General features: G+C 39.4%; 1 protein-coding gene across 3 annotated transcripts in view; it reads left to right on the plus strand.

Moving 5' to 3' along the window:
• Positions 1–14,422, plus strand: part of dpp10 (dipeptidyl peptidase like 10) — a 185,359-nt gene that overhangs the window by 12,940 nt on the left and 157,997 nt on the right. For 2 of the 3 annotated variants that reach the window (XM_028436497.1, XM_028436498.1), the window contains 2 exons: positions 3,663–3,777; positions 9,024–9,119. In XM_028436497.1, the coding sequence (XP_028292298.1) occupies positions 3,663–3,777; positions 9,024–9,119 (211 nt within the window). The remainder of the gene's footprint in view (positions 1–3,662; positions 3,778–9,023; positions 9,120–14,422) is intronic. The other variant, XM_028436499.1, reaches the window with a different exon arrangement.

Raw genomic sequence — 14,422 nt, forward strand, 5'->3', positions numbered from 1 at the left:
AATCAAAATAAAATTTAAAATAAAAATAAAAATAGTGTCTGTGTGTAATGGCACTATTCTATTGGCAGGGGGCAAGGTGAGAAATCACAATGTTGTGTCACAAGTGTGTAGTGCACTAAACTGGCCAGTGAGGGGCGCCACCTCTCTCTCTCTCTCTGTTGGGTGTGGCTCTCTGTGCGTGCGCGTGCCTGTGCGTGTGCGTGCGCGCGCTTCCCTCTCGCTCTCTGTGTTGTGTGTGTGTGTGTGTGTGTGTGTGTGTGTGTGTGTGTGTGTGTGTGTGTGGCTTTGCGAGAGAAAAAACCAAGGCGCACAGAAGCCAAAAAGCTGACACTCTTCCAAATGAAAGCATTAAAGCCAAACACCCAAAGGGAAAAATCTGATTCACGTTTAAACAAAATAAAAACAAAGATAAAAAAAGAAGTAAAACTCACTGAAGCATGATCTGAGTTCACATCATACCAAGATTGTATATGCGTATGCATATATTATTTGTTTATTGGATTCTTCATCTGTTTGATTCACAGAAACACAATTTAGGTTAGGTTCGGGGTTTTAATCTATTTTGCTTTCGGTACAGAGGTGAACTCAGATCATGGCACCGCTGGGATGTTTTGGAAACTTTGGTTGCCCGTCTATCTATGGTCAGGACCTCACAGGCTGTCTGTGGGTGTCCGAACAAAACCAAAGTAAATAATGACCAGCCGTATTTTATGCCTAAACAAAATATCCGAGCCCGAAGAAAAACAGAGGGAACCTACAGCATTAAAAAGCACAGAACCTCAACCATTTGAGCCTTTCTCATGGCAGTTCACTGCGTCAAAACACAGAACAGCTGAGGATCAAAATCAAAGCTCAAAGCTGAAAATCAATACAATGCTTGACTGGTTCCAAAAAAAATCAACACAGAGCGAATATATATATATGTAAATGAAAATTTACACACATATATATATATATATATATATATATATATTTATAAAGGCAGCTTTACCTTAGTCCGAATTGGTGTTTGAGGTTCAACCGATGGTTCGTGATCCAGTCTCTGTCCGAGGGGTGGACAGAAGATGATCCTGTTCGTGACGCCAATTGTTACGGCTGAATTTACGGTTGACCTTATTTGGAGACATGATTTATTGCTCTGGTTGAGTGATGGAGTCCAGGAGAAGCATTGATGATTTTATATAAAAAAAAGTTTATTCTAAACTAAATAAAAGAATACAAAGTGGAAACAAAAATGGTGACCCCCTGGCCAGGCGATCCAAAGACAGAGTGACGAGACACAATATTAAAGCCACGTATATCTCCCCTTAGTTCCCCCCTCCCTCCTCCCCCCCCGAGAGATAGGGATAGAGACAGAGAGAAGGAGGGAGGGCAGGAGATGGAAAGAGAGACAGTTTTACTCCTTGAGTCAAAACAGTTCGCTCCTCGTTATCTGATTGCTATGGAAACGGAGGTGTGTGCGAACTATGTGTTTGTGTGTATGAATGAATGTGTATGGGGTGTGCTATGTGAGTGTGTGTGTCTGTCCTTGTGGTTGTTTTGGAACTTTGGACAGGCTGTTCTGACCCAGAGTGAAGACAAGTTAAAGTTGAAGACATGAGAAATCACACAATGAAAAGTTACACCCCAAGGCTTAAGGATTAAAATATATAAGTAATTATATTATTAAGCATAACTAATTATTCTGCCCCAACAATGGTCATGCCCCTCAGTATTTTGTCGATTTGTTGTGCCCCTACACTTCAGGGTGCACTCTTTGGTCTTCTGGCCAGGGTCTCCTAAAGATCCCCAAAACTCATTTTAAATCCTGTGGAGACCTGGCGATCCAGGCTGTAACCCCCAGACTCTGGAATGACTTGCACCAGTCCCTCCTTGAGCTTGACTGTGTTTACTCTTTGAAAACTTCGCTTTTCAGAAAAGCTTTTGGTTATGGATTTTTAACTTTTGTTATCCATTTTATGTTGTTGCTCCTGTTGTTTTAATTCACCTTTGTTTTGTACAGCACTTTGTGATTTTTATCTGTGAAAAATGCTTTATAAATAAAAATTTACTTACTGACTGAGATCAGCCACACAGTCTTTTTACAGGCAATTTGCTCAGATGCTCTCGTTTTTACCTGACTACGAAGACCCCTGCAGCCACTTAGCGGCCCCCAATGCTGCATGTACCGTTGAATATAAACAATGCTTCAACCAGACGTAGCATGTAGCGACACATGAAGCTGCTCGTCATGTTAATAACTCACAACAGATCATTCTATATGTGTACGCACGAACGTGAATACCATCTGGTTGAAACGTGTTTGGGCTGAAAGAGATATTGGCTTCATTCTGGTCGTACAGGTTCGAGCCGTGTTCTCTCAGGCCGAGACTTCTTTTTCGTCCTGATTAAAGCTCTACTGTCTGCATCCTGTGTGTGTTTGTTCCAATATTACTGCAATTCCCACATAATACCTCTTTTAAATTTAAAAAGCGTGTCTTGGAATCAGTATTTTAAATACAATGTTATTTCTTGTCTCTACAGTGTCTCTGAGTATTTTTTAGTGGAGGACCTATACCAAGCATGAGTAACTCCAACTACATTCATCATGACCCTTCACCAATTCAACAAATAACTTTTAGCTTTAAAGTAAGGCTGGAACAAAGATTAAAATAAAACAACAAAAAAAACGAACTTTAGCTTTACTTAACTGAATTTGGCCCTCAGAGAGTTATACATTTCAAAATGTTCCACCCTTGTGGCACTCGCATGTGTGCCATGCGATCCCCCTATACTGTGAAAAATTCCTGGTGAGAACCCTGCTTATCCATGGTTTAATCACAACAATCTTCACAAAACCGGAAGATCTACATTTCCTTCTGCTCCTCTCGAAGTACACAATGAACTGTTTGGCTTTGTAGTTCTCTTTGTAATGAGTACAACTTGCATTATCGCTTGATTACACATTAATTAATGGGATCTCCTGAGTCCTTGCTGCAACAGATCGAGGCGGTGGGATTGACGGAGATTGCGCTGCAGTTACGCAGTGGAGCAGTTCAGTCAGGACTGCTTTAGTCAAATAAATGATTTATTTACAATATTAATACATTGGATTTTATATAGCGCCTTCAAGCACTTTACATTGATGTGCATGCATTCTTATATTTGGCTGTATGGGTCTGGTCCGGGACCTTCTTGCCCTATCCGTGTGCTTACGTGGAAAGCTGGAGTACAGGGGCACACTCCTCCCTGACCTTCCATGAGCCCTAGCTAAAGGCTAAAGCAAGGAGAGCGATTAGCAGAAACCCCCTGGAACAGAGAAGAGCAGATGACAATGAAGTAGCACCCAGTTAGTTAGATACATACTGACCTGGAGGAGTTGGGGTGGAGGTGGGTTGCGAGATGCTTGCTGAGGAGGTATGAGGCAGCTGTCACGGTTTAAGTAGTGCATCCTGTATGCTTTAGCCAATAGGGAGCCAATCTGGGCTGTCGATTGATTTAAGGCGTGGCTAGCTTGATGTCTGCGGCCTGCCTGAGCTAACGCTATGCTCAATTTTTGGAGCAGATTTGCATCAAGTGGAAATCGGGTGAAATATTTTTACGATTTTTCATTGTAAAAGTTTTAGAACTAGTTACTGAATCGCTTCAAATCCTTACACTTTATCATCATTGTGTTTCTACAGGATGTGGGAGGAGTGAGTCCTCCACAGAGAAATTGGAAAGGAATTGCCATTGCTCTCCTTGTCATCCTCGTGGTCTGCTCTCTCATCACCATGTCGGTCATCCTACTCACACCAGGTATTACGGTCTTGATAATCTCTGAATTAGGAAAATTGTACTTCACATAATTGGTGATACACTAAATAAACTCTATTAAATTTCAACACACAGAGCCTTATACATGTATGACTTAGTTTGATTACTGTGGTTCATTTTACAGGTGTTGCATGGAGCAAGCAAGTAAACAATGATTTATTTATAATCTATATGACTATTTGTCATACTTTTCAAATGCAAAACAAAGTTCTTTAAAACCAATTAAATGAAATACAAAGTTATCCATGTGAAGAAAACAGCCAACCAACAGAATTTAATTAGAAATTACTTGAAAAAGAATAACAAAATGTTAAAATGTTATTTTTTTAATCCTGATCAAAGAGATGTGTTTTAAAGGAGACATATCATGCTAAATCCACTTTTTTTAGCCCTTAAACTATAAGATAAAATGGCTATACATTAAAAATGGCTATACATTAAAATGGCTTTACATTAAAATGCCTTTACATTAAAATGACTACACATTAAAAGCATTCCGAAATAAGTGGGTTTTGAGGTGTTTTTTGAAGGTGAGAAGGTCCGTGCAGTCTCTGAGATTTTGAGGGAGTGAGTTCCAGAGGGTGGGTGACAGGAAGGGGAGATTGGATATGGGCCGGAAGTTAGCAAGATTGTCCGGATCGAGACCAGGTTTTTTAAGAAGGGGGGTGATAGCGGCCAGCTTGAGAGACTGAGGAACAGAACCAGTGGAGAGTGATAAGTTAATGATTCTGGAAATCAGAGGGGAAATGATGGGGAAGCTACTTCTAATGAAACCAGAGGGAACAGGGTCCAAGGAGCAGGTAGGAGTTTCATTGCCAGAAATAATTTTTAAGAGTTCGCTTGAAGAGAGAGGGGTGAACTGAAAGAGAGGCTGGGGAAGGTGAGGAGAAGATGGATCAGTTGGAGGCACTAAGTGCCCTGTGGGGGGAGTGAGGATGCTGTAGATGGTGTTAACTTTGGATTGAAAGTAAGCAAGGAGTGAGTTGCATTTGGAGACTGTGAAGGATGCTGATGTATTATCTCTGGGTTTTAGGATGTTGTTGATTGTGGAAAAAAGAGTTTTAGGGTTTTTGGAGCCAGTGTGTATGAGATTGGAGTAGAAGTTGGCTCGGGCAGTGTTGAGGGCGTCTTTGTATTGCTGGATGTGTTCAGATTACATTTGAAGATGAACAGTTAAACCAGTTTTTCTATATAGTCTCTCAAGCCGGTGTTTGCAGGATTTCATTTTATGGAGTTCAGGAGTGAACCAGGGCGCTGAACGGGTAAAAGAGACCATTTTGGTTTTTATGGGTGCCAGATCATTAAGACAGGTGGAGAGTGTGTTATTGTAGTAGGTTACAAGTTCGGATGGGTTTTCAGACAGTGGGGGAGGGCTGGAGGCTAGATTGGTGGCCAATGTTGTTGAAAAATCCGAGGGAGAAATGGAGTTGAAGTTTCGAAAAGATATAGTGCGTGTGGTTTTGGGGGTGGGGAGAGGGATATCGATGTCCAGTGTGATGGCTAGGTGATCGGAAATGTGGAGATTTTGGCTGGAAAGGTTATGGATAGAGAGGCCGGGATATAACCACGGGAGTGAGTGGGAAAATTTACATGTTGGGAGAGACTGAAACAGTGAATTAGATCCAAAAAGTCTAAGGAAGGTTTGCAGTTTTTATTATCAATATGAAAATTGAAGTCACCAAGAAGTAGGATGGATGAGGAGATGGCAAAGAGCTTGGTCAGAAAGTCTGTCAAATCGGAGAGAAAGGAGGAGTTTGGCTTGGGAGGACGAATTATGACTGCAGTGACTAATGGGGTGGGACCAGGGAGTTTAAAGACAATGTGTTCAAAAGTAGGAATGTTTGGAATTTGAATGTTGGTTATTTTGATGTCCTTTCTGTATATGACAGCAGTACCCCCACCCCTCCCATCAGGGCGAGGGTTCTCAATGAAAGAAATATAGTGTTTAGAAGTACAGAAAAGTTCAAATTAGTCTCTTCAGGTGCTCCGTTGATATCATTATATTCTGTTTTGGTCATATTTTGCAATCTGTTTCGATTTTTCTGTTCTCTATTACGTTTTTTGAACAATAACGTCACAGTATTTGCAGCGGAACTGCCAAATTAGGACATCGACTCCAGGCCCAACACTTTGAGCAAACCGCCATTTTTATTTCTCGCTGCGATTTTGTAGTCCAAGCTAAAGGATGACGAAGTTACGAGAGGATAAGTCAAAATGTTCGGTTGTTGAATGTAGTAACCCACACGCTTCATTACACCGTCTCCCAGCATCAGAACCTTTTCAAAGTGCCTGGTTGAGTTTTATTTTTCACGGAAATGTACCCACATCTGTGGGTAAGGTCATTTTTGTGTGCACGAAGCACTTCAAGGATGACTGCTTCAGCAACCTCCGCCAGTATAAAGAAGGATTTGCCGAAAGACTTTGTCTGATTGAGGGGTCAATTCCTTCTATCTTTGTAGACGACAATCAGAGTACTTTGGTAAGCCGTAAATAGCGCTAAAAAGTGTGATGATAAGACGTCCCTGTCATTGTTTTGTTAGCATTAGCAGTTGCACCGTCTTCATATGTTAGCGCTGTGTGCTCGTTTTAGATCCTTGATGATATGGCCTACGTGATTTAATTTAAGTCTAAAGTTTTCATTAGTCATTTCATTTTGCCGTTTTTGTCTCCGAAAAGACTATTAGAATGCATTTTGTGATGGTAGCTTGGCGCTAGCATTAGCTCGGCGCTTTTGTTAGCTCACTTGTTAACATCCATATGAAGACGTTGTTCTGAAGGTTCATCTTCATTTTCATCTCGCTCTGCCGGGTACGACTTTGGCTCAAACATGTAAGTCTGGATGGACAAGTCTTCCGTTCTTGACATTTTGTAAATAACGTGTGAATAAAAAGTTTCTGTGCCGCTACATAATCGTATCTCTTCTATCAAACTACAAAAATGGCCGAACAGGGTGGAGTTGAACCGAGTGTCACCTCTGCAACCTGGAGAGGGGGCGGTGTATGAATTGTCTCATTTGCATTTAAAGAGACCGCACCAAAACGAGTTGCTCTTAGAAGCACATCGGAAAAGGGGTAGAAAAGGGGCCTGTGGAGCTATAATAATGAGGAATTCAGACCCAAGCATTGCAGTTCCGCTTTATATAGACCACAACTGTATGATTTATATGTAAAAAGGAAGGATTTAAAGGCATGATATGTCTCCTTTTAGACTACCTCAATAGTCTCTGCAGTTTTAAGGCTTTCTGTTAGACTGGTCCACCAATATGTCACTTTAATGGACACCACAGGGTCCATACAGGTAAATAGTAGGGATGTAACGATTAATCGCAAGGCAGTTAAAAATCGATTCATAGGTATCACGGTTGATACTCTGAAAATTGAATCGCAGTACTTTTTTTAAATAGCAGAGGGTGCTATATATTTATCCTTCTCTTGTCCAAATGCTGAGGTGGCGGGCGGAATCTGCTAATACTTTCTTTCTGGCCGCCTTATACTCTTAAACTTGTTCATGAATGATTCCTTACCCCTTTAGCACCGAAATAATATCTGTAATATTACATGGATATCTGTAAAAGTCTTTTTCTATTAGCTCATTCTGCTCGCATAGCATATCTTCTTCACTGCACTGAATAACTGCATCCCAACCGACCACTGGGTTACCAGCGCCCTCTGCTGGTCCAAACAAATATCTGACGTAAAAATACAATGCTGACTGGTTTTTTTTTAAAGTCCAATTGTTAAGGCACAAAATCCATTTTCAGTTGCACTTTTAAAAAGAAAAATAACTATTATGCATTTTTGCATTGTTTACTATAGAACCAGAATTTAAATTAATAGGCTTCTTCTTAATTTGTATTATTCCTTTATTTATTTTATTCAAGATTTATTTTTAGTTAAATTGCATTGTTCTGAATAGTTTATCAAGGGATTCTTTTGACAAAGAAAATTAAAAGAAAAATAGTATAGTATTTTCTAGTTTTTTTTAAATAAAGGAATATTTTTCAATCATTATTTGTCTACAGTCCCATTTTGTAAAATAAATTGTGAGAGAATCGTATCGTGAACCCAGTATCGTGAATCGAATCGTATCGGGAGTTGAGTGAATCGTTACATCCCGAGTAAATAACATAAGATCCTCTCTTGTTTTCTCTACCTGCTTATCCTGTGCAGGGTCTTAGGGGTTGCTGGAGCCAATCCCATTTTACTGTGGGCAAATTGTCAAGTAAATTACTCTGGATTGGATGCTAGTCTTTCAAAGGAGATTATTTATTTTAAAGCACTTTCCATAAATAATGGAGATCATACTTTTCTGACAGCTTGTATTCATAGATTCAAAAGTAACCACAGGCAGTAATGTAGAAAATAGAGGAATAAACAAATTATTCTGCATCGTGAAATCCTAATTAAATCGAATCATTGGGTGGTGGATGGTGCTCCTAATAGAATCTAATCTTGAGACCAGTGAAGATGCATAGCCCTATAGAGAACCCACTTGGAAACACGTGCAGAGCAGGAAAGACGAGAGATTGTCAGGAACATATTTCACTGTATAAAGCAGAGAAGCTGCTCTTCATCAAGAACTTAAATGCACTTTGTGTTTTTATGAGAAAAATATTTAATTTGTCTATCTTTCAGCAGCTCAGTCAGTTATAGGCCTGTACATTATTATTTATTGTACATATGAATAAAGTCAAGTTAAACATTTTATTTTGTATTTCATTTTATATTGTGCATTGTTAGAATGTCAAAGCTAAATAAAGATTTAATATATTTGTTTATTTATTTATTTGTTTATTCGTTGAAGCATTAATATTCATTTATTCAATTGCAATGTCTTGATTTTAGTGAGGTTAGTACACAGTCATATTCGTGAATGCAATGGTAGACTACTAATAATTGGTAGAATATTTGTCCAGAAGAGATAGGACAGAGAGATAGGAACCAGCAGACCACTGCAATGCTGAAAAGGATCAAGCAGGTCAGAAAATGGATGAATGAATGGATTTTCTTTCAGTGTTTCAGACTTGGTTTCCTCATTTTCGGTTTTTGGTTTTCGCCGTGTGGGGGTAGACTCAATAACCCAAAAACAGATAGTTTCTCAGTCTAATAATCAGCTAATTCTGTCAAGTTTTGCATCACGGATTCTCAAATGTAACTGTTTAAGTTGTTCTGATGTCAGTATGAGACAAAAATGCTGTGTAGTTGACCACATATAGTTTGTTTCCGCAGCTGACAACCAAGCTGGGAAGGACAGCAAACTCACTGTGGAGGATTTGTTCAAACCAGAGTTTAACGTTCAAGACCCAGAAGCCAAATGGATCAATGGTGAGTAAATTTTGTTTTGTTACAGTTTAAAACTGTATTAGATATTTTCCTTGTTAAACTCAGACCAATCAGTCCCAGCTGTTTTTTTTAAATATTCACAAAGGTGTTCTAGCTCATACTGCTGGACATCTTAAACAGTGTTGAGCGGTAGCAGCACACATTTGTGTGTGCATGCCTGTGAGTGTTTGTGCATGTGCATGTGTGAAATGAAAATTTCAAAAGCAGTAGTAGCTGAAAAGTAAAACTTTAGGTTATGATGCCAATTTTTGTCTCTATTAACAATGTTGTGGTGAATTTAAATGGATAATATGACATTTGTGTAAATATAGCAACACGCACGCTGACATAAAAGGGGCAGAGATTGTAGCGTCAGACCAAATAAAAACACGGAGAAACGCTCCAGAGAAACTTGCATTGCACATTTCCCCTTTGTGGGTGTCACGGCAAATTTGCAGTTGACCTCATTTGGAGACATGATTTATGCTCTGGTTGAATGATGGAGTCCAGTCGAAGCATGATGATTTTATAAAAAAAAGATTTATTATAAAACTAAATAAAAAAGGAGTAAAAAAAGAAGCTTCCATCCTGTAGAATGAAAGGCAGCCCCCAGCAAGGATGGTCAAAAGGCTCCTGGCAGAGCAAAAAGCAAGACCCACTAACAGTTTCACAGCTTAAGCTTTTATACAGATAACAGAAAAAGTTCCACCCTGAGGTGAGGAGAAGGAGGGGGTCAGATGCCCAACAGTGGAAACGTTTGAGGATGATGAAGACGTGAATATTACGAGGCAGGTTGGGCGCCACTGTTATCTGTCCTTGATAGTGTGTGTGCGTGTATATCTGCATGTGAGTTTGAGTTTGGCCTTCAGTAGAGACTGTGTGTTGCACTGTGGATACAATACGATCTGTACTGTTTAATCTAACAAGACTCAGCTGTTCAAAAGTGCAAAGAGTAATGCAATCATCATGTATTAAAACATGACAAATTGTACACCTGAAAACACATCTGACGATATGATGATGAATATAATAATTGCCATAACATGGGTTATCTTCATCTTTATTTTTTACATCATAATTGAGGATTCATTCTTTAAAAATATGAAAAATATATCAGATCAAAAACAACATTGTTGCTACAGCAAAAGCAGGAAGGAAGGAATGCAGGCTGCAAATTGGTGACTGTTAAAAAATAAATTTGTGAGATTATACAAGAATTCATCAGAGAATAAACGGACACTGACCAGTTTTACTTTACTGACACAGACCACATCTGTGGCTCTGATTCTGCATTCTTACAGCTCAGCCTACACCATAAGGTGAACAATATAATATATATATATATATATATATATATATATATGATAATAAAGAGTGAGGCTCACATCAGCGTATACATATCAGTCAGAGAGCGCCATACACACGCATTTGCTGAATAATGTTGGTCAGTCTATCGGATAAAAATCTTTCCTTAAGGATGTCATCAGGTAAATGAAAGCATACATTGATGCCTAAATATTATTTTTCTCCTGTCAGCTGTCTGATAAAAAAGCACAGCGACGTGTCCAGAGAATGACACACCTATTCTTTGGCAGGTCATTATCTAAGAGAAGAGTTTTCTGCTATTTTAGAGACCCTGACGACATTAATTCACATATCTTTCTGTCTTACTGTCCTGAACAGCGGCTGCTGCCGTCAGCTCGTCCCCACCAGAGAGCTTACACAGGCAGCTGTGATCTCAGCTGCCTGCTGCTCAGGATAGGGTGACAATTATCACTCTGCATCCAGACTGCAACATGAATTCTCCTTGAATAAGCTTCTCTTAGGTTTACACGCAATTTATCTCACCTGTTGTCACTCTCCCTCTGACACCAGTACGTGGGGCAGACCCTGCGCAGTCATGGGGAGTATGTTTGTGCCTTTCTTCTGTTGCTTCTCCACCTCAGTCTGCCTTTTTGAATTGCTTGATTTGCCATATAACTGTTCGTATCTCACGCCTTGATGTAAATTTCCGCAGTTACGTCCATCATTGCACTTTTACAATCAATGGCTGACTTCAGTTAAGCATCCAATAGTAATGCCCAAAACAGCCCATGGAGCACACATACTTGTAGAAAGATCTCTGTTTGGCTGAAATCCAGCGTCACGCCCCTCGATTTTGAAACTTAATTTACAGGGCCAAGAGAAGGAGAAGAGATTCACTGTCCAATCAGAACACTTTGGATTACAATAAGCCTAAAGATGATTATGGATTTTTGACCAAATGATGCCAGAAAAAACTTACATACTGCAGCTTTAAGTAGCACTCACTTGGCTGATGAGGGTGCCCTCAAACAATTCAGCCAATCAGAACTTGCAGGTAGGCGGGCTAATGGAGATTTTCGTGTTTTCTGATGAGTTTCAATTTAAGAGTTTCCATCTACAAAAGAACTCACCTCCTCACTGTGATTATGCAAGTATGTTTTTTTGTTGAGAAAGAAGAGTTTAACATTCACTTCAACTGATCCGATCTGTTGGGCTCACAGTTTTATTAATCTCGAGATAGTGATGACTTGGAATAAAATTTGTTCAATGTTAATTTATTTATTTTTTTGATGTTTGGTAGTTAAGCTACTTAGCTTGCTATATTTCTCTGGTGGATAGCTTTAGTGTAGTGATTTAATTTTTTTTATGTAGAACAGCTTGTTGCCTAGCTCACTAAATTTAGCTTAGCCAACACTGGTTTTAAACACAGCTTCACCTTCCATCAAGTCATATACAGTAAATGTTGAATTTCTTGATGCTTTTCTCATTTACATTGTGTCAAATTCTTATTTGCCAGATGAGAAACGTAATGCTAAACCTGAAAGGTCCTGACTAGAAGTAAAACACATTGCGTGAAGTGCAAGTGAATCTGATTATGGCTTGCTTTGGGGAGGGAGGAGATACCTATATGTCTGAGGTAATGGATAGACATGATTGTGGTGTTCCTTTTTTGTACCATCTATCTGCCTTTCTGCAGATTATTGTCTTTGTTTTGGCTTTCTTCTTCACTGTCCATTGGCTTCGTGAATCTCACTCTGTGCTAGATGGCAAGCGAAAGTGGCATGGCATTTCTGTCCATCAATATTTCATTCCAGTGTGAGACTTTTCCACTATTTTCACCACACCATCTCATTTCCTAAGCTGACCTCAGGCTAGACAGAGAAAACACCAATGTTATGAGGCAGTCAGAACAATCGGCTTCTTAGGTAGTTTTGTGGATATACCCAAGACAAATGGGAGAAGATAACAGACTGGTGGGGGAGGGTGAAGATTGATTAACAGTATTTAGTGTTTATTTCACAAAATTGATGCAATATTCAAAAAATATATATATATTTGAGAAAATCTAAATTTAGGGCTGTTTCTAGCTTTGTGGGGGCCCTATGCAAGATGTTGTTCCGGGGCCTCTATTTTGCCAAACTGCAATTGAATGATACCTATGATGATCTATAAACACGCCACAAATTATCACAAATCACAAACAAAACAGGGTACAGTCATGATAACCTCTCATATTAAAATTAAACATCTCAAGCTGAGTCACTCAAGCAAGATAATTAATAAAAACTGGAAAGCACTTGGAGAATGCAGACCTCCACCTTGCAAGGGGTGTTCACATCACATGTGAACTACCGTAATGAAGGGGCTAAGTGCATGCAGACGGCTACGATCGATTAAAAGATTCCTGTATCAAGACAGTGGTCCAATTCACCTCCAAATTTTAATCACCTCGTGTGTCCTTGGGCAAGGCACTTTACCCACATTGTCTAGTAAAATGTGGTGTGTAAGTGAGTGCTGGTGGTGGTCACAAAGACCAATTTTGCACTATGGCAGCCTCGTTCCTGTCAGTCTGCCCCAGGGCAGTTGTGGCTACAATAGTAGCTTACCACCACTGTGTGTGGAGTGAAAGGATAATGCACATCAATTAGTGGTGTGCCAAACTATCGATACAACAATAAATTGCAATATTTGTCTTGCTGTATGTTGCCGATATAGTCACTCGCTATATAGTGGTTCACCTTTCGAGGCCTTGGTGTTTCGCAGATTTTTTTAAGTGCAATTTTGGATAAATTTTTTTACAGCGTATGAACACGCATTGTGTTCTGCATCCTGATTGGCTAATGCTGCGTTCACCCACCAGCAACACATCCAACTCGGTGAGTTTCACTGCCTGCTGAAGCGAGGAGCTGTGCTCCTTTTTCTCCTCTCATAAACATAAATCACCAGTGAAAAAAGCTGGTGTGATTAGCGGCTAATGCTATCCTAGCTCAGTGCTACAGCGAGAACTTTTACCTGCTACTACCACCTCCTCGCTGATTCTCCTCCACGCCAAATCCTTCCTAGTCCGGTCTCGGTTCTAAAGGCCTTGTCATACAGCTCCAGGTGGTCACACACAGCTTCTACTCCATGGTTGAATGGGTCAACAGACCGGTGTCTGTGTTGACGTGACATCATCTTCAACAAAGACTTTGAAATCTATGAAGGTTTGAACTTTAAGAGTGTTTAAACAAGGGAGAAATGTGAGATAATGTTAATGCCTGTCTGAGAAAAGTGTATGAAGTGTGTGGTGAGGGATTTTGCAGCCTTAACACATGCATAATAATTGTAAAAAATAAAGCTGACTACTTCGTGGATTTCTCCTATTGTGGGTTATTTTTAGAACGTAACCCCTACGATAAACGACGGACCAGTGTACTTGCGCCAAATATCAATATTTTTTATTTATTTATTTATTCATTTTTAATATTAATTATTATTTAGAGAAAAAATTGCCTTTAACTTGTCTTAAAAATGTTCTCATTGTATGCTGACTTGAAGCAGCTTCACCATGTTTGCATAGGGATGGTTAATCTTATTGAAAAATAAGTGCCTTTTTTTTTCTTTTGCTATTATTATTTCATTATTTAATTCCAAAGATGGATTATATTTGTACAACAATGACTTGTAAAAAAATATTATTTTATATAGTATTAAAGCATGTAGCCTTTGAGAAGCCATTGCCATTAGCTTCACTCACTGCCGTCCCTCAGGGCAAGTAAGTTACCTTGGTTCTGATTATTGTGCTAGACAAGAGTCTTTGGTGAATCATTGTTGTTCTGCTGCACTTTTTTCTCTAATTTAAGAGTTTGGCATCCAACATTGAGCTGCTTGTTTGGCTGCAAACGATTGATTTGTTACTCAATCTGCAGGGGGTTCACACATATATACACACACACACCGTTGAATGCTTTAGTTTTAGTTTACTGCTTGAGGGTCATTTACGGATGTGTGATTAGATAGCA

The sequence above is a fragment of the Gouania willdenowi genome, chromosome 21 (genome assembly GCF_900634775.1).
Source record: "Gouania willdenowi chromosome 21, fGouWil2.1, whole genome shotgun sequence".
Lineage (NCBI taxonomy): Eukaryota > Metazoa > Chordata > Actinopteri > Blenniiformes > Gobiesocidae > Gouania > Gouania willdenowi.